General features: G+C 39.4%; 2 protein-coding genes across 6 annotated transcripts in view; both read right to left on the minus strand.

The window, feature by feature from the left end:
* Synj1 (synaptojanin 1) overlaps positions 1-20,658 on the minus strand; it is a 73,891-nt gene extending 53,233 nt beyond the window's left edge. For 4 of the 5 annotated variants that reach the window (XM_031364371.1, XM_031364368.1, XM_031364370.1 and 1 more), the window contains exons 1-4: positions 20,538-20,658; positions 19,509-19,654; positions 3,461-3,547; positions 807-1,074 (exon numbers count right to left, since the gene is read on the minus strand). In XM_031364371.1, coding sequence (XP_031220231.1) covers positions 807-1,074; positions 3,461-3,547; positions 19,509-19,654; positions 20,538-20,635 — 599 coding nt within the window. In that variant the 5' untranslated portion in view covers positions 20,636-20,658. The remainder of the gene's footprint in view (positions 1-806; positions 1,075-3,460; positions 3,548-19,508; positions 19,655-20,537) is intronic. The other variant, XM_031364373.1, reaches the window with a different exon arrangement.
* A 2,715-nt stretch (positions 20,659-23,373) lies between these two features.
* Positions 23,374-26,048, minus strand: part of Paxbp1 (PAX3 and PAX7 binding protein 1) — a 30,091-nt gene continuing 27,416 nt past the window's right edge. The window contains exon 18 of the mRNA XM_031364375.1: positions 23,374-24,540. Coding sequence (XP_031220235.1) covers positions 24,423-24,540 — 118 coding nt within the window. The 3' untranslated portion in view covers positions 23,374-24,422. The remainder of the gene's footprint in view (positions 24,541-26,048) is intronic.

The raw sequence follows: 26,048 nt of genomic DNA on the forward strand, positions 1-26,048 counted from the left end.
GACTCTGAAGACCAAGACAGGTCAAGAGCACTGTCCTGGGGGCTTTAGCCTTACAATGTGTGTTAATATGGGGAAATATAATTTCTATCTGCATTGAAGAGAAGTCACCACTGATGCTGGTCACAGGCAACAGAAGCACTATAACTAGAAGCACTGAAATCCAGTCTGCTACAATAAAGCCACACAACTTTCAGTCTGATGTGTTCTGCTCACCATTTGTGCTTGCCTATAGCATAGCACATTAGCAGCATCATGTAACATCCCCTGCATACCCAAGTTTTAGTTAACTGAAGTACTAGACTGTGTCCCAGTGCAGTATTTCTTCTGAGCCTGCTGCTCTCACACCAAGATCATCCATTCAGGCCAGAGAAATGCTCAGCTGCCTTCTATGCACAAAGCATGTCCAATTTCCAGTACCAAAAAAGAAAGGGGATCAGCTACTCACAGGTTTAACACGGAAAATAAGTGCTGCTTAGAATGTCGATCCTGTCAGAGATGAGACCTTGGAACTAAGCTAGTGAACGAGGGACACCTACATTACAAATGCCACAGAGGAGTGGTTCTCAGATGTAAGCATGGCTCAGCCCAGATCAGGAAGAGCATCTAAGTGCTTCATCCCATATGGCAGCTCCATCGAGGTGCCCATGCTCTGCTGCAGGTGCAGGGCAGGAAAAAGTACACACTCATCTACCATTTCCAACCATTGTTCTCTCCAGAAACAGCCACCATGGAGCACAATATGCCCCAAATCTCTGGGCTATCATAGAGTAAATAATCACAAAGGAAGAAAAATAACACAGACTCACCAGAAAAACCTATTGTCAGTTGTGTGCTCTTGCATGCTTCGATGTGCATTTAGACTCAGATCTAAGCTGACTCCAGATGCAGACCATGCAAAGTAAAAGTTTCCTGAGTTCAAAACTTTTCGTACTTCTGAAATGCGGTCCTCATCTGAAGCATCAACTCGAAGTGATATAAACTCAGTGGAAGTAACTCTGAAAACTTCAGATTCTTGAATTTTCCCAACAGACATGCATCCAGTGACTAGGACCAGATAATGCAACATGGTGTCACCTGCAAAACACCAAAGATTTTACTGGATAGAACATCAATGTGTTCAAGCTTTTAGCTTCAAGTTACATAGTTTCTTCTGACTTCTTCCTGTGTTTCTATCTTTAAAATCTTGTATTATAATTTTTTTGTTTCTTTTTTTTGAGATAGTCTTTCTTTGCTGCATAAACTGTCTTGGAATTCCTAGTCCTCTGGCCTCAACCTACCACACACAGAGATTAGAGGTGAGTACCGCTATGTCTAGCCATCCTGATTATTCATCAATATGCTTAAGTTTACAGGTATTTTTTTTTCCAGGGGAAAAAAATCTTGTCTAAATACATTCAGTATGTGAAGCACTAAAACATTAATGAGATGTCATATTTATAAAGTTATTTTTATATTTAATCTGAGGTTACAAAATTTATAAAACAAAAAGTTGCCTTTACCACTTTACTGATGGACAGGAAGTTCAGGTAAGATAGTGAATGTCCAAGTTGGTTGTAAATGGTTAAGTTTAAAAATGGTATGTAAATCAGTAAGTTGAAGATGACAGAACATGGGAACAAGGCCTTAGTGAAAATTTACTGTGCAATCTGGCTCGTGAAAACTTTCAGACTTTGTGTGGTTTTGTTTCCTTTCTTTTTTTGTGGCAAAGGAATAATATTGGGGTTCGTTCTGCAGCCCTACCTAATTCCTGAACACCAGGATTTTTAAGTTTTTCTTGTAATGGCAACAAAAATCTTATGAAATGAGGAGTTAGCAACAGAGGCACTGGCTCAGGCAGAAATAGCTCTGAATAATGGCTCTTTACTTATCATCCAGACTAAACTGGGTATGCTAGCATGACCAACCTGTAATATAATCCCCTATGAAATGGGATTAAAACATTTATTTCATGATTACTTAAGACAAAAACAGTAAAACAATACAGTCTTTTGCATATGACAGATTAATAACAAGGGTAAATCTCCACTTGATAGGCCAGTGCTGCTCAAAGCAGAGTCCATCAACTCTTGGCAGCACACAATAAGAAAAGTACCTGAATCGTAGTGAAAACCTGCTATATAACTAAATCCATACTTTAGTTTACTTACTTTAAAAAAAAAATTTCATAGTTAGACTTCATCAAGGAAGCAAACCACATGTTGTGTATGCATGGTAACACAAGTTTACTGACCCACAGACCATTAAAACATGGATGAGGCCTAGTCTCTGAACCACACATCATGTCATACCTTTATATACAAACTGCTAATCATAAAAGTTACCCTGAAGACCATGGTAATATAAAGTCAGGACTGTAGAGATTGCTCAATGGTTAAGAGTCCTGCTCTTCCTAGAGGACCCAAGGTCAATTCCCAGCACCCACATGGTGGCTTTCAACTGTCTGAACTCTAGTCCTAGGGGATCTTATATCCTGTTCTTAATTCAGTGGGCTACGTGTGCATCTTTTACAGACATACATGATGTGTATCAAACACTCATACACGTAAGAATAAATGATTTTAAGTTTAAAAAAGAACATTAAATAGCAGACATTTCTGAATCTAAAATAGATGCCTTTCCTACAATACACTAGGGGAATCAGTGTGTTTCCCACACAGACACCTATTCCTTAATATACTGAGAAAAAGAAAGATAATGCTTTCATTTTCTGCTGATGTATATCAACAAAACACTGTTCTTGGATTCTAAAACTGTTGCAAGTCTATATAGGAAAGAAACATATAAGATTAGCCTAATTATTTTTATTGTATGTATAGGAGCATTTTCTCTGTATGAATCTATGTATACTACATGTATACACTGAAGTTATATATAGTTGTGAGCTACTATATGGGTACTGGGAAGCAAACCTGGGTCCTCTGCAAGAAGACCAAGTACTCTTAACCACTGAGTCAGATAGCTGCCAGGAAAGGCAATAGTCTGTTTTCTTTAATGGTGTGATCTCTGATATACTGATCACACACCAGGAATAGACCCCACAGCCAAGAGTGGATGACCAATGCATAGGCTTGAGAGAGGGATGGGGGAGGAAGGGACAGGGAGAGATTGTGTGTGTGTGTGTGTGTGTGTGTGTGTGTGTGTGTGTGTGTGTGTGTGAGTGAGAGAGAGAGAGAGAGAAAGAGAGAGAGAGAGAGAGAGAGAGAGAGAGAGAGAGAGTTTGTTGGGTGAGGATGTGGGGATAGATCTGAAAGTAGTTGGGGGGCATTGAATATGATTAAAATACATTACATGAAATTCTCAGTTAATAAAAATATTTAAAAAGATTATCCTAATGAACATTTAAAAGGTATATAATACTTAAGGCTCAAATATTGGGTCTGAAATGATATACAGGTAGTCTCTCTAATCTTCAGAACTATAAAAACAGAAATGAAAAGGTAGATGAACCACACTGACTTACCAAGATTTAATCGTAAAACTCCCAAAAGTCCATATGCATCCAGTACTTTGGCATATGTGCCTTTAATAGCCTCCTTTTCTGCAGATGCTATTAAAAATAATAATTGAAAACATTAGAATGTATTTAGTTATAAAGCCAGATTTGAAACAAAATTTCAAAATGTGATACTTTTCCCTATTTATTTATTTATTTATCTATCTATCTATTTATTTTCTCATTTTTCTCTCTCTCTCTCTGTTTTTAGACCAGCTTTACTTGGTTTTCTCTTATGTCCCTCGGCTACCTAGTCTCTGGTTCTTGACCACTCAAGCTGTGTCAGGTCTAAGTTCACCTTGTAAAGTGATCCTTGAGTCAAATCACTTGTCGGTGGGTTACTCCTACAAGCACCATTACGCTAGCATACCTTACAGGCTGGACACCATTGTGGATAAAGGTTTTGGCTCTCGCTTGGTATTTACATTACTCTTGATAATGTGCAGAATACCTTTCTGTATCAAGGATGCTAAAACATAGGGATGAAGGCTTTCTGTGGGCATCAGCTCAGTATTTCCATGTTTGATATAGGTGTTCTCTCCTAACACCAGTGTAATTATTACATTAGGTATTTTGTCCACCTAGTTGAAGAACTTTCTTGCTGGAGTTACATAATTCCAAGCATCTAATGAGTGTGTCTTCTTGTTGATAGCCTACTTTACTCACCTTTTTATCCTTGACACTTGGAATAGTGCCTGAACACAGAAGCTGAATAAACAGGTAAATGCTGCAAGCCCCTGATTGACCACAAGGTTTAGCATGGCAGTGGGGCAGTCTTCACTGTCCTTCCCCTCACTTCCTTTGCTCTAAGCCAAGGCAGAGGCAAACTTGCTAATGAGTTCAAGTCAGACTATAACTTCACTAGAGCAGGCTATCACGGTAGCCTTACTGATAAAACAAACAAACAAACAAAAGACAACAAAAATATCCTGGTGGTTTAAAGGAAAAACCTTCCTAAACTTAGCAGATTCACATTTAAGATATAATAAAGAAGCAAAGGAAAATAAACCACATCTAGCATTCCCTGTCCCACCTCTCCCTGGTTCACAGCGGCTGGCTAGGTCACAAGTCTCCCTGTCCTCATCACACTTAGCCTTCTCCCTCCCCTCTGCCCCTACCACAACCACAGAACCCTTGGCAGTACTCCTGTATGCTGTTCTAGGAAAGCAAGTAAGCAGATTGCTGCGACCTCTCATTTTCTGTCTATCTTCTCTGCTGACACAGGCTCTTCTCAACCTACGTCTTACCCAAGATTCCATGCCAATTCCTTGGATTCTTAAAGCTCTTCTCCAGAGTTCCACAAAGTATCTCACTTCCCCACCTGCCTCTCTCTAAATGACTCAACTAACACCATCACCATTTTTTAATATGTTCATTATGAAGTGTGGGCCTTTCTGTAACCAGAGGGGAAGATTTTTATCATGCTGGGGGAATCATATCTTATTCCACATGCCTAGTTATCCTAGCATTATACCGTTCCATGTGTTTACAGGACTTACATCTAATGGTCAATTCAAATGTAAGTTTTTACAACAAAACCCAAATTCTGTTTTCTAAAGGAAAGCAGAGCGGCCTTCCTTAACTGCTACACTTCTCATTCAGAGTACTGTGGGTGGGGCTGGGAGCTGATCTCAACGGCAGAGCATTTACCTAACCCTTGCAAGGAGAGGATTATTTTTTTTAAGTTTTTATTCTTCATACCCAAAAGCAGATGGTCAAAACAATTGTTGAATTTCTCATGGCAGAAAATATGGTTTCCAAGTCAGACTGCTTTACAGAGTCCCACAGGCTACGTGCTGTGTGAATTTAAAATAATATTGCTGACATAGGAATGCAGGTATTACTGATGTATTAGTGTCAGCAGCAATCATCATTAGGTTCAATGACCACAACCAGCAAGAGTGAAAAAAGAAAATGTAATTTAGTATTCAGTCATCTCTTCCCATATGATGTCTCTGTAACCTATATTATCAGGAAATAAATATAACTTATCATGAAATAAATATTCTCTTCTCATAACTATTTTCTTCTCAGTTTCACAATAAATAAATACTGTCTCTCAGGCCCAATGACCATCCTTCTATTGCACTATCATCTAGCTTGAATACACTTAGTTATTTGTATTTCAGAGTTATTCTAAAACATGTAAGCCTATGCCACGCCACTTAGTTATTTGTATTTCAGAGTTATCTCCTGAGTGTGCTCTTGCCCTCTCTGATAAAAAATAGATGAGATTACATTTTTACTGCCATGAGTTTTTGTTTTCCTCTTAAGCTATTACCAGCAATTTAAAAATGGTATTGCAGCTAAAGGACTTGTTTATTATCTCTGCGATTATTATGGCACTAACACTAGGCCATGTGTTTATGTGCATTATTCAATTTTTACAGTACCCCAAGGACAAAGCTACAGTTTCCATTTGACATGAGGAAATTGGCTTAAATCAGTTACTAACTGTCTAAGTCTAAGGAGCCAGCATTAGAGAGAAGAGAGCTTTTCTGGGCCCCGGGGGAGGCAGAGGCAGGTCAACCTGGTTTCCACAGGGTTGCAGGCTAGTCCCAGGGGTACAATGTGAGACTCTGAAAGAACTACCTACTTCCTGCTCTTGCAGTTAGAATAGGTTCCACTGTTACATGTTCAATGGTACTGAAAAATGTAGAATACAAGCAACAAAGTAAATAATAGTGTTACAGACTAGAAGTTCCACAAAGAAAGGGGTATTTATATAGTCTCAAAGTCCTCAAAACAATCACGAAGGAAATCAAGTCTGTAAGACACACCTGGTAAATGATTACCTTTACCTGTTATCAAAGTGAATACCAACATTAACAAGGCAGTTTAAAGCTGTCACCTGACTGGAAGAGACCAGTGTAGCTTCTGTAATAGCTTTGTCAAAGGTGAACAACAGCTGAAGCTCCATACAGCAAGGAGGGACATCCGATAAAAACTGTTCTCCCAGGTCCTGAGTGTCAGACTAGAGTTCTAGAGTTGAGGAGATTAATACCTGACTTTTAAATAAACTACACAAATCTGAGTGGGTCTTTTCATCATAAATGGATGGAACTACTGGCTAGAGTTGAACAGGGTCTGAGCACTAGCAATGCAGAGTGCTGGGTGCCTTTATGCAGGGGATGTCTAGGAAACACACAGTAAAGTATCTGAGGACAGTAAGGCATCATGTCAGCAACCTACCCTCACATAGGTGAGAAAATATCCTCTTTACATTTTATTTTACTGAGCTTCAACTTTTTTGTATGCTTAAAATTGTTTCATCTTCCTAAATTTAGATAAATATGTCTAAATGGCACTAATAGGATAAATCTTATATACCCTATTATCCATTTATAACTTATTTTAGAGAGTTTTTTTAAAGATGTATCTATTTATTATATGTAAATACATTGTAGCTGTTTTCAGAAGAGGGCATCAGATCCCATTACAGATGGTTGTGAGCTACCACGTGGTTGCTGGGATTTGAACTTAGAACCTTTGGAAGAGCAGTCAGTGCTCTTAACTGCTAAGCCATCTCTCCAGCCCGACAAAGAGTTTTATTGTGTAGCCTAGATTAGTCTTGAGTTCATCCTCTTCATGCCTCAGCCTACTGAGAGCTGAGGTTATGCAGCTCAAACATTGCTTTTAAGTGGGGAAAAAGATTTTCTTATTTTATGAGACCTTGTAAAATATACCAAAAGAGATTATAAAGGCTAATCATGATCACTGTTCACTTTCCCAACAATCCCATTTTAGAAAATAATATAAGAATCTTCACCTATGAAAAGATTATCTGAAATAAGACCACTTAAACCATATCAAGATTATGTGTATGACCTTCAGATTAAAAAGGGAGGGCAGCCCTTGACAATACCAAGCACAATCCTTCCCATTTTCCTTTCCTTCTTGGTACCTCTTGGTATACCAGGCTTCAGCCAAAATTAGTCATCTGCTGGCTACTTGTCCTGCACGCTCTTCTCTTCCTCTGTCTACAGTGTCCTCTCCATCTGGAATAGCCACTAGTCATCCTCCTATTTTCAACTATTATCCATCCTTCAATTTCTTAGCAAAATGTCACTTCCTGGAGTTTTGCCCATATCACTCAATTAGAAGTAAATCTTTCTTTCTATTCTGTATTTCGGTCACTTGTATACTAATAGAAACTAATAGCAACTAATAGCAAATAAAGCCAGGCTTCATTTGTTCATACCTAAGTGTGATACCAACCTAACAGACGCTGAGCATCCCAGCTGCACTAGATATTCATTTCTCGGGCAAAACAAACCAAGAGCTTACAGCACAAAAGGACATGTTTTGCTAACTTTAAAACAACACATTTTACAAAGAGCTTTTCCTTCCCAGGAAAGAATTCCAGCATCTTCTCTGTATAAGATCCCATTCAACAAATCCTCTTAGATAGGGGGGCGAGGGGCAGTGTAGGAAGGTGAATGAGGACAACACAGGACTGTTAAATAACTGCCGACCAGGGTGTGAACAGTGCAGTTCATGAAGCAGCAGAGGAACAGAGGGAAAGAATGAGTGGAAATCAAGGTTGGAAAGATAGGTGATACAAGCACAGCTCACATTCCTGCCCCAGCATCCACTGTGCTTTCCTGAGAAAGATAAATTGTTTTTTTTTGTGCAGAAGGCTGCCTGTTTTCTTTTCTATTGATGGTGGTTATTAAACAAACAAAGCACTAGGAAAAACAAACCTCTTTTTACAAGTTTTTACCGATTTCTAACCACAAGTGGGTAAGATTTCCTAAGAAGCCCATTGTTTTAGGAGTGACTCTGAGCCAATCAAGATTTTCAGTAGTTCAGCTAAGGTAACCAGGCCTGTGTCTTTGCAGTTCATGTATTTAAAACACTTAAGCAAAAGCAAATCTTGGTTTCTAAAGTATGACTGCCACCATATATATTAGGGATAAACAGTAACTCACTCACACAAGGGTTTATTTAAAGGGAACAACTCTTCTCCCCATGCCACAATTAGCCTGTCACTCACTGGATGTAAATCCTTTTCTATGCTTTAAGCATTGGGTCTCTACACACACAGACCCATCTCATGCACAGATGTAGCTCCCCTGTGCTCACTACTTTTGCATCTGCATTTTAAATGTATCTTCGAGTCACTAACATTAATATCTAAAGGCTTTCGAATCATACCCAGCAGTAAGGTATGAACAGAATTTTAAACAAGATAAGTGCAAAAAACATCTATCCTCATGAAGATATCTTTGAGGCATCAGGACACAATCAGAATGCTAACTATATATTCAGTATTCTTAGAACCATTGTTAAATTTTCAGATGTCTTTGATGATGACATAATTAGGTTTAATAAATGAACAGAGAACGTCTCATGGTACACTCCTGCATCCCCAGCCTTAAAAGACTAAAGCATGAGGCTCTTAGAGAGTTCAAGACAAGTAAGACTTTTACATCTGAAAAGCTACTAATAGAAAACCACTCAGCCCAGATCATTTAAAAACACATGCTGAAATATTTATGATGCATAAAATCACATCTTCATCATAACTCTATCATCTAAACAGCAAATAAGAAGGCTGGTACGTTATCCTAGACCAGAACATTAAGTTACTTGTATCAAATTAAAAGGCATTTGAAAGACTAAATTAAATGTGAACTTCTCTAATTTTTAATGAATTATGATAATTCAAACTAGATAATAAAACTATTCAAGAAGGCCCTGCTATCCAATGAAAATATTCTTGTGGCTCGAACCTTCCATTCTGGGATTAGATTTTACTTCTCCAATTGAAGCAGAAGACCAAGCAAAAATCTGTCGGTCAATAAAGCACAGAAAGGGGGATCAAAATGCCTGTAATTCTGGTTATTTCTGAATCTGAGCTAGGAGGGTTTTGAGTTTGAGGCCAGCAGAGGTAAACAAAGTTCCATGCTACATACCACATACTATGCTACATGTCAAGATTCAGTCTCAAAAACGCAGAGGCTGAGGTTGCAAATTAGAACCCTGCTCCTAGAATCACAATTTGCCTGTGGTTGCATGGATGGCAATTTGTGGTCAGCCTATTTGCATGCAAATAGCACGTTGGTATTGAAGCTCCAGAGAGTGCTAGAGATCATGTAGTCCAAGCTTCTCATTTTCAGAAGAAAAAGACTAGTAATTATCTGATTCATCCAAGAACATATGACTAGCTAGCAGTAAAGCCTGTTTCCATTTCATCACACATAAAACAAAAAACTTAGAATATAAAGATTTTTTTGGTAGAATGAAAAAAAAAACTACACATGAAAGACAGGAAACAAATTCCTGTTCTATATAACCTATACATCCAAATATTAGAAACGCTTTTGAAAAAATAACTTTTATTCCTTCAAAGTATCTGTCTACTAGGCACTAGGCCCTTGGCAGAGTCTAAGTTCCTGACAGGACAATGAACAAGAACCAAACAAATGTTAAATCCTAGCAAACTGGTAGGCATGGTCAAATGCCTGTCAATCTAGTTTCTTCAGCAGCAGGCTATGACAGTAGGATCAAAAGTTCAAGGCAGGTGTGGACAATTTAGTAAGAACCTGTTTCAAGATAAAAATTTAAAAGGACTAGGGTTATGGTAGATTTACATGGCTCTGGTCTCAGTCCACACAACAACAAACTAGTCCTAATATTAGAGTTCTAAACCGCATGCTAATTAACATGCTGGATTCCAATGGTGTCATTCTCCACAATCCAGCTTTGTATCAATCCCATGCAGCTTCCAATATCTATGAATCTAACAACCATGCTTTCAATCACATTTTCCAAGAGAGTCATTAAATAAGATAGGTGAAAGATACATTTTCAGTGTTGACCAGAGACAAACAACTAGTGAGCACTCATGAACAAGCAGCCAGAAAGCCACTTCATTATAAGATTCATCCTGTCTATTCACATGTGGTCCACAGGAAATTAAGAGACTGTTAGTCTATATTTATAGTAAAGCAACTGAAAAGACAACAGTAATACTATGGCTACTAGAGAACGTGGTAACCCACAAATTATAATAGCACTAGTTTCTATAAGGGACACATTTTATATATTAAGCTATATAGGAAGACTATAGATGGGGAACATTATTTTAAAAGGTATAACATTTAATATAATGGAATGCTAATAGAGAATAACAATAGGAAATATATTTGTTTTTGTCTATCTCAGTTTTAGCTAACAAAAAATAAAACACAAGCCAGATATGGGAGCTCATGTTATAACTCCAGTACTCAGGAAGCTGAGGGAAGAGAATTACCATAATTTAGCTCAATGAGCTACAGACCTGTGCAGCCTGGATTACAGTTTGTGAGACACCACATCTCAGACAAATCAATATACACACACAAAGATAAAACACAAATTATTATTAATAACCATTATATATTCAAATAAGCAAATCAAAATATAATGTGCAATTTGTCAGGCCACGGTTCTTTTCAGTACTCTTGATACATGGCTATCCGGGTTAACAGTCCACTAAACACCTCAGTGTCTCTCCTACTCCTTATGTTTCCTTCAAAATGGCACTGCTTCAGAGCTCACTGCAGCAAACTATCAGAAAGCAGAAGCAACTCCATTTCTCCGCTACCCTCCACACATCTGAAAGTGTGGAGAGCCTCTTTTTTTTCAGTGGTTCCAGAGAGCCCCAAGTGGGTTCCAAGTGGGTCATTTGGTTCTGGTTCCCCTTTCAGTACATGGTGTTTCTTTGTTCTCTCCCTTGGAGTGCTTCTAAGGAAAAGCTCAAGATCACTCTTTTTACTCTGTTGTGTACACAGGTTCCCTTTACTCTGAGTTGCTTTAAAGATTTTCCTCCGCATCTGACCTGATTTAATAGCCTTTACATTTTGTATCACAGTGTAACTTTCTTCATGTTTCTTCCAACTAGAGTTCATTTAACTTTTTGGATGCACAGATTGACAGTATCCACCAACTTTGAGAAATTGTCAACTGTCATTTCTTCAAACATTTTCTTCCCTCTTCCTTCCAAATGCACATACATGTTTGGCAGCTGTTCCATAACTCACCCATGCAACTTACTTATACTGGTCTTTTTTCCTTCTGTATATTTCACTTTGGGCAATTTCTATCACTAGGTCTTTAAGCTTATCAACCACTCTTTCTATAGTATTAAATACAAGGTTCCTATCAGTGTATAATGTCATTAGTTATTTTCAGTTTGAATAACTCATTTGAATCATGTTTTTTATGTTGTTAACACGCACAAACTTCTTGACCATATGGAATATATTTATATCAAAGCTGTTTTAATGTCCCTTACTAACATTAACATCTGTTTCTACAGATTGGCTTTTCTCCTCATTAAGAAGTATATTTTCTGCTTCTTTGCATATATACTAGTTTTCAATGTGAATATGGGTGGAATGATATACATGTATCATGTAAACCTAACTTTTGGGGTATGTGTTTGTGTGTGTATCCATACAGATAGATAAACACACACACTTGTTTTTCTTAAACTTCTTAGATATGTTATTCAAAACTTAAATTCCTGGAAAACAGTAATTTGGGACCAAAAGCCGATCCTTTGGAGTCTTAAACTTTGTTATGTAGGACCAAAGAAGAATTTAGTTGAGAGTTATTTTGCTCCTTTAATGAAGTAGCATCCTTGTACGTATGTAACCTGTCTTGTTTTTCAATATCTGAAAATCATTTTCTATATTTCCTTTAGGTTGCTGTTGTTATTGACATATAGGAGGGAAAAATCTAGGTCCTACTACTCCATCACAGTAAGAAGCAAAAGTCTTGTGTGTATTTCTGGACTATTTGTGTTTCAGGCCAAGAAACAATATTGGATAGATCCAAGGTCATGTAACAACATGCCATCTATGGGCTCTGCTGCTCAGTGAGAGGCTCTAGCTCTGCTTTTACTTGCCCACAGAAGAGTTAAGAAGGAACGAAAGCACTTGAGAACTGCTGACCTGGTCTTACCATTCTTATTCCTGCTCCTCACTCAGACTGGAGGACCTGGGCTGTTTCAGCTTAAGTTGGTATTAAAACTACTGTTTATTTTATATTAAATATGTACATTCCACGTTTTTTATAAAAAGAAAAATCTTCAGAATCTTAACATAAGCAGTACTAACAAGTCTAAATTTCATTTAATGCTTTAAAAGTTAACTCTAAAGTCACTTCTTCTTAGTTTTTTTTTTAACCAAAAAATAGGATTCTGTAAGTTATCTAAAGGGCAACCATGTTGACTGACAGCATTTGGCAATTAAAAAAAAAAAAAGCACTGCTTGTTATTGCTTATTACACTTGGCATCCAAAATTCTACAGGGTAACATTCCATTTGGCCCAGTAAAACAGTTGTGTTCTTAATGGATGAAGGTGAAATCTAACCATACTTCTACATACTAGTAGTAATAGCTTATAGGCAACATACAAATTTATTAACTCCCTCACTAGAAAACACTGCCAACTTCACTTTTTTTTTTTAAAGATTTATTTTATTTATTTTATGTGTATGAGTACACTGTAGCTGTACAGATGATCGTGGGCCATCATGTGTGTGGCTGCTGGAAATTGGAACTCAGGACCTCTGCCAGGCCCCGCTCGCTCCAGCATAATTCACTGTAGCTATCTTCAGACGCACCAGAAGAGGGCATCAGATCTCATTATGGGTGGTTGTGAGCCACCATGTGGTTGCTGGGATCCGAACTCAGGACCTTCGGAAGAGCAGTCAGTGCTCTTACCTGCTGAGCCATCTCGCCAGCCCCCAACTTCACGTTTAACTGAGAGCATTTCTATGGGTTTATCTTTCTTTCTTTCTTTTTTTTTTTTTTTTTTTTTTGAGAAAGGACATTTGCAATTTTTTAAGTTTATTTTTATATGTTTGAGTGTTGTACCTGAATACATATCTGTGCCCTGTGTGCATACCTGGTGCCTGTAGAGAACAGAAGAGGGTGTCAGATCCCCTGTAACTGTAGTTAACACATGGTTGAAAGCTGTCATTTGGGTGCTGAGAACTGAGGCCAGGTCCTTTGGAAGAACATCCTGTGCTCTTAACCTCAGAGCCCCTTGCCTGTCTCTAGCCCCATGCCTGGTGTTTTGCTCCTCATTTCCTATTCAGAAACTAAGAGCCATCAGCCCTCAACATCAGAAACAACCACAGTGAAAAACAATCAGATGGAAGGGCTGTGCTGAAGATTTAATCTTTTAAAGTTGCACTTTCCACATCTGGAAAACATGGACAAAGCATAACTAAGAAAATTGAAAGGAATAAAGCACGTGACTGCCACATCTCCTGAATTGCATGAAGAGGTGCCTCAGGGCATTGTAACCAACAAGGATATTTTAAATTGAAGAAAACACCTAGGGTTTCAACATATACTGGATACCAGGTAAACTATTAGCCTGAGGTGGTTCAGAGCTCATGACTGCAGGGTATCCATTCTGTGATCCCTGTCTATGTGAAGCTAAGGTATCCAGTAGTCCCTGTGGTAAACAGCAACTCCTAATCAAATCAGCAGGGAACAATGGATGAGGATGGTAGCACTCCAGTTGCTTTCAAGGTGTAAAAGCTGTCTGGAACTCACTAAGCATGCACAGACCATTAATAAACAACGGTGGTTATTTATGAAGAAGATAAATTAGTTTCTACTTGTTTGCATTACTTTGTTTGAACAACAGCTAAAGTTATTGGGGTTTAAATATTTATTGTTTAGCTGTAATCTTGGCAATTAGGGCTGAGGCAGGAGGACTATTGTGAGCTTGATACAGTAAGTTCCAAGCTAGCTAGAGTAAGACCCTTTTGCTAAAACAAAATTACACTGCTTGAGTCTACTGAAGACTTCGCAGATATTATTATGGCCTACAGGCTTTCTAAAACATGAGACTGCAGGACACTATGCTGTTTTATATAGGCAGGAGCGTTATGACTCTCACTACTATAATATGAAGAATAAGTAGAAAGAAAACTCAGACGTATATCTTGGGAGTAAAGCCATGTCCAGAATTCAGTGCTATAGTTTTGCTGTCTACTTACATGTATCTAAATATATGACTTGAGCCTGAAAATGACCCAAATTATGCTATTTTAAAAGGCTGAAAATAATTTAATTTTACCTTTATACTAGCATATGATATCAAAATGAACAAAGGCTTCAATTTTAAGAGTTAGTGTCACCATCTTAAGAGTTTATAGCACCATCTTGCAATCCTATCTTTTGGGTTTTACTTGCTCACTTTATTTTTGGTGTTTGTTTTTACAATGTTGGGATTGAATTCAAAACTTCACACACAGTTGGTATCACTGAGCAACCCCCCATATCTCAGTCCTGCTTGTAAATTAACAACTCTTGTGTTAATTAATACCACATTGTGCCCCATAAAACTAGACAAGTTATTATGTCAATTAAAAATTAAAGTGGGCAAGGAATGTAGTTCAGTTTAGTAGCAGAGTACTTGCCTATATGCTGCGTGACACCTAGGTGGGATTGCCCCATCAATGCCAAAAATACCCATACAAAACACAGGTGTGTGTGTGTGTGTGTGTGTGTGTGTGTGTGTGTGTGGTGCCTGTGTGTGTGGTCAGAGGTTGGTTGGCTTGGGTCTTTTCTTCTATTACTCCCTACCTTATTTTTAAATAGCATCTCTTAGCCCAGAGCTGGCTGTTTGAGCTGGCTGACTGGCCAGTAGTCAGTTCCTGGGGTTTTCCTCTCTCCACCTCATACCCAGTCTGAATTTTAGGTGGTGCTAGAATCCAAATTTCAGTCCTTGTGGTTGCTCAGCAAACACTTTATCCACTGAGCCATCTCCTCAGCCCTAAATACTGCACTGTGAAACAGAGGACAACTTTGAGTCTGTCAACTTTCCAATGTAGGTTAGTTACTAAGGGAACACTTAGTAACTATGTGTCCCTCAGTCAGGAGTAACATATGTGCCAAGCATTAGAGATAGAAACTTTAAGAAACATGCATACAGTTCCATGTGATATGAAAACATTGTACTGAAAGTATCATGGGAGAATTATCTTTTGGTTCAGCCTGAGAGCTTCAAGAAAATGATTATCATATGCATTAAAATTTTGAAAACATGGCTATTTTAGATAAAAAAGATCATCTGATAAATGTGTACTAGCAAGGCCCATGTAAGGTCTGCTCAGAAATTATCATTCTGCTGTAAGTACAGGAGCCCAGGTATCCATATCTGTGAAGCCTTCCCAGATGGTTCTGCTGTGCAGCCTGGGCATAGAAAACTACTGCCTCAGAGCAGGACACACTGGCTTAGCACTTAGAGGATCAGGAGGTTAAGGCCATCTTCAGCTATACAGCAAGTTTGAGATTAGCCTAAAGTATGAGAAACACTGTGAGAAACCAACCAACCAACCCTAAACATTAATTAAGTCTAATAAGAACATAATGAAGACTGATCAGTTCCTACTACTTTGGGAGAATACTGAAGATACTAGTCTCTTGGAAGGAGATCACCACTGAACAGAAAGAGTGGAGTAAGATTAAGGAAGACCTTGAAAAACAGGCAGAGGAGTTTGAATTCTGTCTTAAGAAAACAGGGCCACACTTATAAAATGCCTCAAGAGAAGTTTCTTGAAGACTGATAGGCAGCATGCCCTGAGGCTTCTCAAGGTGGGGACAGTGACAGTAAAGAGGACACACCCAGATCTTCCACACAGTCCCTGAGGGCAGCAGGCTTTTGAAATTTTGTCAGTTGTTTTATTATGCAGGACAACATCTATCCTGCTATCACTCCAAACTAAATGCCAAGTTAGTTTTTGTGTGTGTGACTGGGATATTGTTATGTAGCCCAGGGTAGCCTCAAATACAAGGTCTTTCTGCTTCTGCCTTGAGTGTGCTGGGGTTACAGATAGGCAACATAACACTAAGACCTAACTAATTTTATAAGTCAATTTATCTAACACTTCTGTATATTTTATGAAAACTAGAATAAAGAGGTTTGCATGTTTTCACCACAAATTGCAAATGTCTAACACCATTTCAACATTATATAATGTATAAATGTATTGAAACATCACAGGTTGTAGCTACATGTATAATTTTTATGTATCGATTTAAAAGCCAAATCAAAATATATTTAAGTGTTGCTGTAGAGTTTATAGAAAAGATAACATATCCAAGAGAATATGTATCCATTTATGTTTTACAGAGAGAAGCAGTATTCAAACTTTTGTGCTGTCTGAGAATTAATCTCATGCTTAAATCTAATGAAGACAAACAAAATTAAGAAACAATTAAGCTATGGTTACAGCTTGGTGGTAGAATGCTTAACACATAGTACCTAGGTTCAATTCCCAGCACTGAAAATAAATACATATTGTTAAGATAATATTTTAATGTTATTCCACTTCATAATTAATGAACCAAAGAGATGTTTTTTGAGCCTTTTAAAAACCATTATTTGGCATTAAGAACTACTAGAAGTTTTAGAACTATAATTATTTTTAGTTTTTTCTTTTTTTTTAAAGATTTATTATTTATTTATTATATGTAAGTACACTGTAGCTGTCTTCAGACACTCCAGAAGAGGGAGTCAGATCTCATTACGGATGGTTGTGAGCCACCATGTGGTTGCTGGGATTTGAACTCATGACCTTTGGAAGAGCAGTCGGTGCTCTTAACGGCGGAGCCATCTCTCCAGCCCTAGTTTTTTTGTTAACACACAGAAAAAATTCTGAAAACAACAGATAAAGTCATAATTTGTAAGCTCTACAGTGACTTCCTATTTGTAACTGTATCTAGAAAAACCTTAATAAATCAGGCAATGTCAACCAAAACACAAGCAGCTGAAAAACATTTTACATTACTAGCCAATCCCCTCCAACCTCATGTTTTTATTTCAGTATTCAATAGTATAAGCACATCTACAGTATGAAAACATATTATGGAGATTAACACTGGAGTATGGCATTTTTCATTTTATTAAAACATAACCAGTAAACTTTAATAAAACCACTGACATTCATACTGAATATTACTTAGACTTTTTCTTGGGCTGTATCTAGCCCCTTGTCTCTCCCTTTAAAACATATTACTGGGAACACCAAGAATACAGACACACGTTATATACTAGTCTTTGCTTAAAGATTTGTTCATTATGTCACTATCATATTCCCTACCAGGATAAAATTTTACTGTTTCAGTCAGGTTATACTTGAACCAACATAAAAATCATATATGTAGATGATCTTATGCTCTTATTGAGTCTAAAGAGCAATATTTAAAATATTTAAGGCATATATTAGTAAATATGTCTTTTAAACATGATTGTGTGTGTGTGTGTGTGTGTGTGTGTGTGTGTGTGAATGCATGAAGGCCAGAGGTTAATAAAGCATCTTCCTTTATTGCTCTCCACATTATTTTTTGAAATATTCTTATGCCAAACTCAGAACTGAAAAACTTGACTACAACAGCTGAACAGAAAGCCCCAAGTGACCTTCCTGTCTCTGCTTCCCCAGTGCTGGGATTATAAGCAGGTAATGCTCTGCCAGGCTTTCATGAAGGTGCTGGGAATTAAACTCAGATCTTCATGCTCACATGGCAAGCATTTGGCAACTGACCATCTCCTAAGTCCAAAAAGCATTTTCAATAAATAATCTGAGTAAAATATAACAGAGGGCTGGGGAAGTAGTTCAATTGGCAGAGTGCTTGCTTAGCATGCATGAAGCCCTAAGGTCACTCCCCATCTCTGCATATACCTGGCACAGTAGTACACACCTGCATTCTCAGCACGAGGGAGATGGGGGCGGGGAAACCTGGAGTTCAGTGGCACTGGCTATATCATGAAGGCCCGGGCTATAACTATGATAGACTGTTAAAATGATAATGATAATAACAACAACAACAATAATAATAAAAGAACAAGTAGTTATCAATAGAAAATCTGTTTAAAACAAATACTTGAGACAATCCCAAACTGGGATTGTCTACCCTAGTCTTATACTAAGAATGAAGCATAGGCTTCATTCAATGTCTCAGCAGGTAAAAAGCTTTTGCCATCAGGCCTGAAGACCTGACTTCAGTCCCTAGTTCCTATACAGTAGGAGGAGCTACCACAAGCTGTCCTCTGATCTCTACTTTTCCTCCAACTACACACAAATAAATGACTAAATGGAAAAAAAAAAAAAGAAGCACAATGGTAGTCAGTCTTTTTATTTTCATCTATCTGCCACAAATTTACCCAAACATTATTTTTTTTTGTGGTACAATAAGTAGTCTTTTTCTTTAAAATAAAGGTCATTTTTCAATAACAAGAAATCAATAACATGTTACATGAAATTTCTTAGGAGTTGTTTGCTTTTTTTTTTTTTTTTGGTTTTTTCGAGACAGGGTTTCTCTGTCCTGGCTGCCCTGGAACTCACTCTGTAGACCAGGCTGGCCTCGAACTCAGAAAGCCACCTGCCTCTGCCTCCCAAGTGCTGGGATTAAAGGCGTGTGCCACCACTGCCCGGCTGCAACTCTTATTAAAGATATAAAAGCTTAGGCTGGAGAACCAGATAGTACAGCATTTGCCTAGTATGACTAAAGCCCTGAATCTGACCCACCAATATCACACATGAGCACCCAGAACACCTAAATAAATAATAAATAAGTAAAGGTTTGACCTAAGATGCACAGACACCTATAATAGATCATACCACTCCAATTAAATCTGACCCGAAAAATTCTGTGCATTACAGGACATGCAAGCTGTCTTATTGAGTTAATGTGATAAGACAAAATTTCAACACCATTTTACAAACAGATAAACTTGTAGAAGCAGAACAGAAGGAAAACAAACTCCTAGCAGAAAATCTGCAGCGCCCTGTACTGCCATTGCCCTATGAAACCTCAGTCTGAGTTCACAGAAAATAAGGTTCCATTCAAATTAAGTCAAAGCATAAGTAAATCCATAAGATAAAATTCAGTTACAAGGTTTTCAAGGAAAAAAAAAAATATATATATATATATGCTGTTGAACTTTCGAGTTACAACCAAAACAGAGCTCATAATCAGCCAGGTTAAAGCACGTGACTTACAGAGCACAGCCACAGCCCCAGACTCGAACATGAGACATTCTTCCTTATGCCTAGTTTCCACTATGAGGCTGAACGGTGGGGGATCCAATTTGTGGTAGATTCGAAATCCTTTGCTGAACGCCATTCTCCTTTCTTCAGAGGCAGCCCTGTGAAAACCAAGCCAATGCACCTGAGGTTTCCTTCTGCTGCTAGGACTGCTAGATGTCCTGAGGTCCCTCACTGACAAGTTTGATGGGGGTTGGGTAGAGAAAAAGAGAAGCTCAGGGGTGAACGATTTATTCAGAAAAGATAAGGCGTCACCAAATTTTTACCAAAAGGCAAAAGGAAACGCTTCCAGTTCTCAAGATACCGCAAGGCAAGGCAAGGCAAGGCAGGATTTTGGCACCGTTGGTCCTGGTTTGGATAAGGTGAATTTCCCATTTAATTTATGTTTCCCCAAAGGAAAAAGCTGGAGCGTATTTTCATTTGGGGTTGTTTATCAGCTTCCAGCTTCACGATTTGTCACTACTGGAAAGGGAAACTTCAAGCTGATCCTTAGGCGGAAAAGGCGAGGGGATGGAAGGTTAATAACCAAGCTGATTCAAGCTCCCGAGGGGCTCGGGGAGGAAAGGGATTATCGCACCGCGGACTCTGCAGGGCGGCGGCGAAGGGCAGGCAGGGAAAGCCACACAGGTGACCGCCGCCTCCGGCCCAGTCACGCAGCATACAGTGACGACTGGCTCCCACCGCCACTCGAGGAGTTCCGGGGTAGCCGGGTGAACGGAGGCACCGGGCAGTCCAGTGCCTCCATTACGCACTGACTGGGTTCTTTCCCGCCCGCCCGCAGGATGACAGCCGCTGTCACGGCAGCCACCCGCCGCCCGGGGTCCCCTCACAATCCGCTGCCCTCCGCCCTCTGCCGCCTCTCACCGCCTGCGACCCGGCAGCGACGGCCGCCACCGCTCAGGAAGCGTCCACCCGCCCGGCCGGCCGGCTGCCGCGGGGTCTAATCCGGGCCGCTCCCCGCCCCCCGCCCGCCCGAAGCCTCACCTCTTCCTACGGCTCCTCCTCCTCCTTCTCCCGCAGCCGCCGCCGCTCCAGCCGCCCGAAGCGTCACTTCCGCTCCAGCAGGTCCAGCTCTTCCGCATTGCGCCGCTGCCGGGGCGGAAGACCCGCCCCTTGGGGTGAAGGGGCGGAGCCGTTTCCGCCCACGCGGGACCGTGCTGCCGAGCCCGGCGCTTGCCGGCCACTCAGCTCCTGCGGCAGCTGCGCCCTGGGTCCGTGAAGCCTCAGTCACCCCGGGAGTGGACGGGTGGCACGGCCAGGGGAGCCGGCAGAGGGAGGGTCCGGCCTCCTCGCGTGGAGCCCTCTAGCACAGAACTCCCCGCGGGCGACAGGGAGGGACTGCAGGAAAGAGCTGTGGGGAGCCCGAGTTGATTCGTGCTTGAGTCGGGCATCAGGACCACCCCTTGCCGCCTCCGCGGACCCGATGGGCGAGTGAAAGGCGGGGTCGGTCTGCACCCCCGCGGGGGCTGGGTAGCTCCCGGAGAGCTGTCCATGGTGTCTGTCGTCAGGGAGGCAGCAGGAGACTGTTCCCTGACTGTTCCAGTGTGTTCTCAGAGCTCCAGGGGTATGGAAGAGTGCTCAACTGAATGCAGTCAGAGAGTGGAGGAAATCAGCAACCAGGAACTCCAGGCAGTTAAACAAAACATGGCTGTCACTGTCGATTTGCCAGCCGTGGAATTTTATAACTAAGGGCATATTAACTTTTTAAAGGAGACAGTGCCTATAATTTGTGCCCAGCAGAACTATTCTGCTTATACTTAAGAGACAGAAATGGGAGGAAGGAAGTGAAAATCCGAGGAACATAGCAGTCATGTTCCCATTTGCCTTTCCTTTCCCCTAGCCTCTTCCCCTTTTTACTTTCTTCCCAAAAGCACAAATATGACGTATTGCACAAAGCCATTTCCTCTAACATGCTGTCATGTGACTCAACGTTTCTCTATTTTAGAGAAGACAAATCCAGCCTAGTTTTAAAATATTAAAAGCAAACTAAACATGAGAGAAGCCACCTCCAGCCAAGGAGAAACACACTTGGATTCAGTTCTGAGATCTTTTTAGTCTCCTTAGAACAACTTTTGCTTTTTGTTGTGGTTACAGTAACCACAAGCTACAATAAAAATTGCTTGCTGTGAATTGTGGTTAGTCATTTTCCTCCCAAGAAGTGTCCATTTCAGGTGGGGACAGTCCTTTAAATAGGAATGTTTGAGAGTGGGATTTTCTTATATGACATACACCAATAAAAAAGGGTTCAGGAGAGCTGGCCGCAGAATTGTAGTACCTTGGAGGTAACTTGTTTTTTGAGACAAAGTATCACAGAGCCTAGGCTAGTGTGCCAGCCATACCTGGTCATGTGGTGACAAAGACTGAACCCAAAGCTTCATGAATACCAGGCAGGCATTCTACAAGCTGAGGGCATCCCCAGCCCTAGGGATGTACCTTTTTATGACAATTGAAATCACCCCAAGTGGAGCTGTAATCAAACTTACTTACCCCATCATTCTTTTCGCACCAAGAATCCCTGTGAGACTATGCCATAAACCCTTTCAAGGTGGGATTATGGCACTAAGGGCGTTCTAAAGCAAGCCTTCTGCCTATTCTTGGCTTTCTGAACTAAGAAAGTGGAGGTCCAAGCTTCAGTGTTACAATGTCTTTCTTCAAATTAAGCTAAAGCAGCAGTGTTAGGTCTTAGCTTTCCCAAGTCCTTTCAAAATACATTTTTAATTATAAAATATGCCCAAGATTTGAAGAACATACTAGTGACCTTTGAACACTCCTTATGCCCCTTTCCCATTTCTTACTGTTACAGCACATCAAAATAGCTGCACATTTTAGTGAACCAGTGTCTATAGTAAACTAATTCAAAATACTTGAGTGGTATGGACATAGTCTAAAGCTTTGCAGAGAAGCCAATGCCGTGCTGACTGAAACTGAGCAATGGTGAGGCTGTCAGAATGCTAAGACCCTGATAGTTGTAGCTAGCAAATGGCAGATGATTGGGTGACAGAATCTAACAAAGTTTTGGATATCTGGTAGACTGTTGTGCTTATGCAAGAGACCTAGACGAAATCACAGGTACCCTTACAAAGGAAGCAGAGGGGGATCAGGTCCTCAGGTAGTGGCATGAAGACAAATGGCAGACTGGAGAATTATGACAAACCAAGGTACACCAGAAGCCACTAGAATCTGTATGTTGAGGTGAGAAACTTTCTAAGATACATGACTCTAGTGACAGTTATTTCCAATTTCTGACCTTCAGCACGCAAGAGAATAACTGTTTGAAGACACTCAACTAGTACGTAACAGTGTTGTGGCAAGTGAGAATTCCATTTTTAGTGCTCTTTACTCATTTAGGAAGGACTACCTGGTCAAGACATAGAGAGCACTTTCTCTATGCAGTTCTGTCCTCCATTCACCTTGCATCAGACTCCTAGATTAGTGTTAAAGCCTGTTCCTAAATGTTAGCATAGGCAGTTAGAGCTTATCCAAAGAATAACTAAACCTGGATATAGGAAGAATGCTTTTATACTGATGGGATTGGAACAGTTTAAGGCTCAAATACATATTTGTATTTGTTTTAATTCATAAGAATGAGTGCTCTGAAATTCTCCTTAGGAGCCAATATAGATTAATAACAAAAAATCCTCCTCATCTATAATGACTATGTAGAGATAAGACATACTCCTGTCATACATACATACATTGATGAAGAAAGGAGAGCTTGACACTGCCCTATCTAAGTACACACTGGCCTGTTAACATCCTCACCGTATGAACCACTGTATGTATGCTCTGAACTTAGTCACCAGCAAAATACAACAAAGGATGTGTTCAAAAATTAATTTAATGCTTGGCTAAAGCTTAATTACATATATATTTATCAAACAATAGTCCTGAATTTCCAAAATGTTTCTCTTCTGAAAATCACAGAATCAGAAAGCATTAACCTTAAAACAAGTTTCTCTGAGTATTTACAATGTGGTATAAACATTTCAGAATTCCATGGATAGTAAATTGTCTGGGCGTATCTAATCAGCAAGGCATGTTCTTTATTGCATATATAACTCACATATGTGGGATTCAAAACAGGATAGACTATAGAAATTCATATCTATAGGCTGGGCAAGGAAGAAGATAGTGAGAAAGGACATTCAGCCTAAACCATGCAGTTAGTTTGTGGGTTTACTGTCAAAACTAAATTGACATCCTACCCCAAACTATTGCATATCTTACCTAGAGCTCAGACCCACAGTTGCCTCCAAGGCTGACTCACAGAAGGTCCACACTCACGCAACGACAAAGTCTTATTTCAGTTTCCATTTTAAGGCAGCAAGCTACAGTGACAGTAACACTAGTCAAAGTGGGAGTGAAGGTCCATCACCTGGCAGCCCTTCTGCTGCAGCAGTGCAGTGTTTCCCTAGGACAATTGCTATTGGGTAACATCCTGCTGTTAAAGAGCTTCCTCTGTAGAAAACACCGCAAATTTCCAGCATGAAAATCTATGGTGGTATAAATATGCTTATATGCACGCACACGCTCACACACGCGTATGTGCACACACACACATATGCAAAATTACACAATTTACCCTAAACACACATCATTTATAGAGGACACTTAAAGAAGTTAATTTAATGACCATATAAAATACTTCCATAAACAAAATATGACAGGCAGTAAGGAAAACATCCATAGACTCCTAAAAATAATCTGAATTCCTTTCATTCTGAAGAAATCACATTTAAGGACACGGTATTAATATAATGTTTTTGTATTAAAACAAGAATCAGTATATTACAGTTTAAGAAACTTTACATATATACAAAATTTACACATTGGGAATGGCAGCAAAGCAAACACTTTTTGGTCTCAGATCTATTTTCCTTCAATCAGAGACTTGACTTCTTTCACATTGTGGTCACTTGCAACAGATACAGCATGATCCAAAGCCCGAACACTTGCAAGAAGTTTTACTATCTGTTTTATATTTTCCCTGAAAGAGATAACAAAACTTGCAATATTATATTAAGATAAAATTTGTTCTTGACTTTACAACTAACTTAGAGAATCTGTAAGACAACCCTTCTAAGCATATATTTTTAAATATGGAGAACAAGACATGAAAGCTACATCATGTTGTAAAACATCTGCAGGGCTGGCAAGACAGTTCACTTGTAAAGATGCTTGCCACCACACCTAACGCAGCGTCAATATGCATAGTCAATCCCCAGGCCCTGCATGGTGAAAGGAGAAGACTAAATCCTGCAATCCATCCTGACTGCCACACGTGCACCACGACAGGTTTGTATGTGTACTCCACTCTCAAAACAAAAAGTATGAGAAAAAATTAATCTGTTATTTATGGATAAATATAAAACAAAACTCATGTTTAAATGACTGGCCTAGGGATAGGAAAATTCATTTATATACAGAAACAAAACAAGTTCATTTAGATAAATGATTTTGATTAATATCTACAAAGAAATCCAGTATGATCCCAAGCCTTTTTGGAGCTCTGTCTCTATCTCCTTCCCAGCCAATATAGTCCCAGTTCTTTTGGAGCACAACTTAACAAAAACTCTATTTTACTTCATCATCACCGTATAAAGAGCCAGACTTCATTTCCTTTAAAATTCATCCAATAAAGCCTACTTCTGCTTTCTTTCTCAGCCTTGCCATAAGCACTCTACCGTACTTTGAAGAAACCCTGAGATAGGAACATTAGAATTCTTGAAAGGACGAGAAAGTATACATCTCTAAGTTTCACTTCAGGATTACTGACTAAGGAGACAGCAGGAGCCCCACTCCAGGGTTATGCAGTAGAGGGAAAACAGAAGGCAAGTCAATCAAGCTCCACTTGTCCTACTGCTGTGTGAACCAAGGCTTACAGAGCACTCAGGCAGGCCTTGAACTTTTGAAAGTCTCCTGATTCAACCTCCTAATGAGCTGTGGCCATCTCCATCCTAGAAATTTTTCATGAAAACCAGACATAAGTTATTCCTTAAACCATCAAGAAATGGCTTTTAGTTCATAGTATGGATCAAGATATAGAGTGAAGGCTCTATTAAAATAGATCCTCGACTTTAATTCAAGACTGTATTTCGGGGCCATTCTTTCTAGGTTAACATCTACATGATGACACTGCAAAGGCCAAGGATCACTGCACCCTAACCCTGTGAATCTATTCAATTCCTCATGAGACAAAACTATAGCTATTCACTGCTCTAAGACTTACTCTAAGTCTTTGTCTAATAGCTTCCAAATTTAATGTATGTGGATGGGGGGATACAAATAAAAAAAGTATGTATTTTAGGAGGTTTATAACAATAAACAAATGTACAATGAAAGAGAATATGATTAGTGTATACCGTACATATACAAATATAATATAATGAAACCATTTAAACAATAAAGAAACAAACAAGTTAAAATGACTCTACTTAATTACTTAATATCTCTTAGAACTGAAGAAACTCTAGATTAACATTTCTTTTTTTTTTT

The sequence above is a fragment of the Mastomys coucha genome, unplaced genomic scaffold (genome assembly GCF_008632895.1).
Source record: "Mastomys coucha isolate ucsf_1 unplaced genomic scaffold, UCSF_Mcou_1 pScaffold12, whole genome shotgun sequence".
Classification (NCBI taxonomy): Eukaryota; Metazoa; Chordata; class Mammalia; order Rodentia; family Muridae; genus Mastomys; species Mastomys coucha.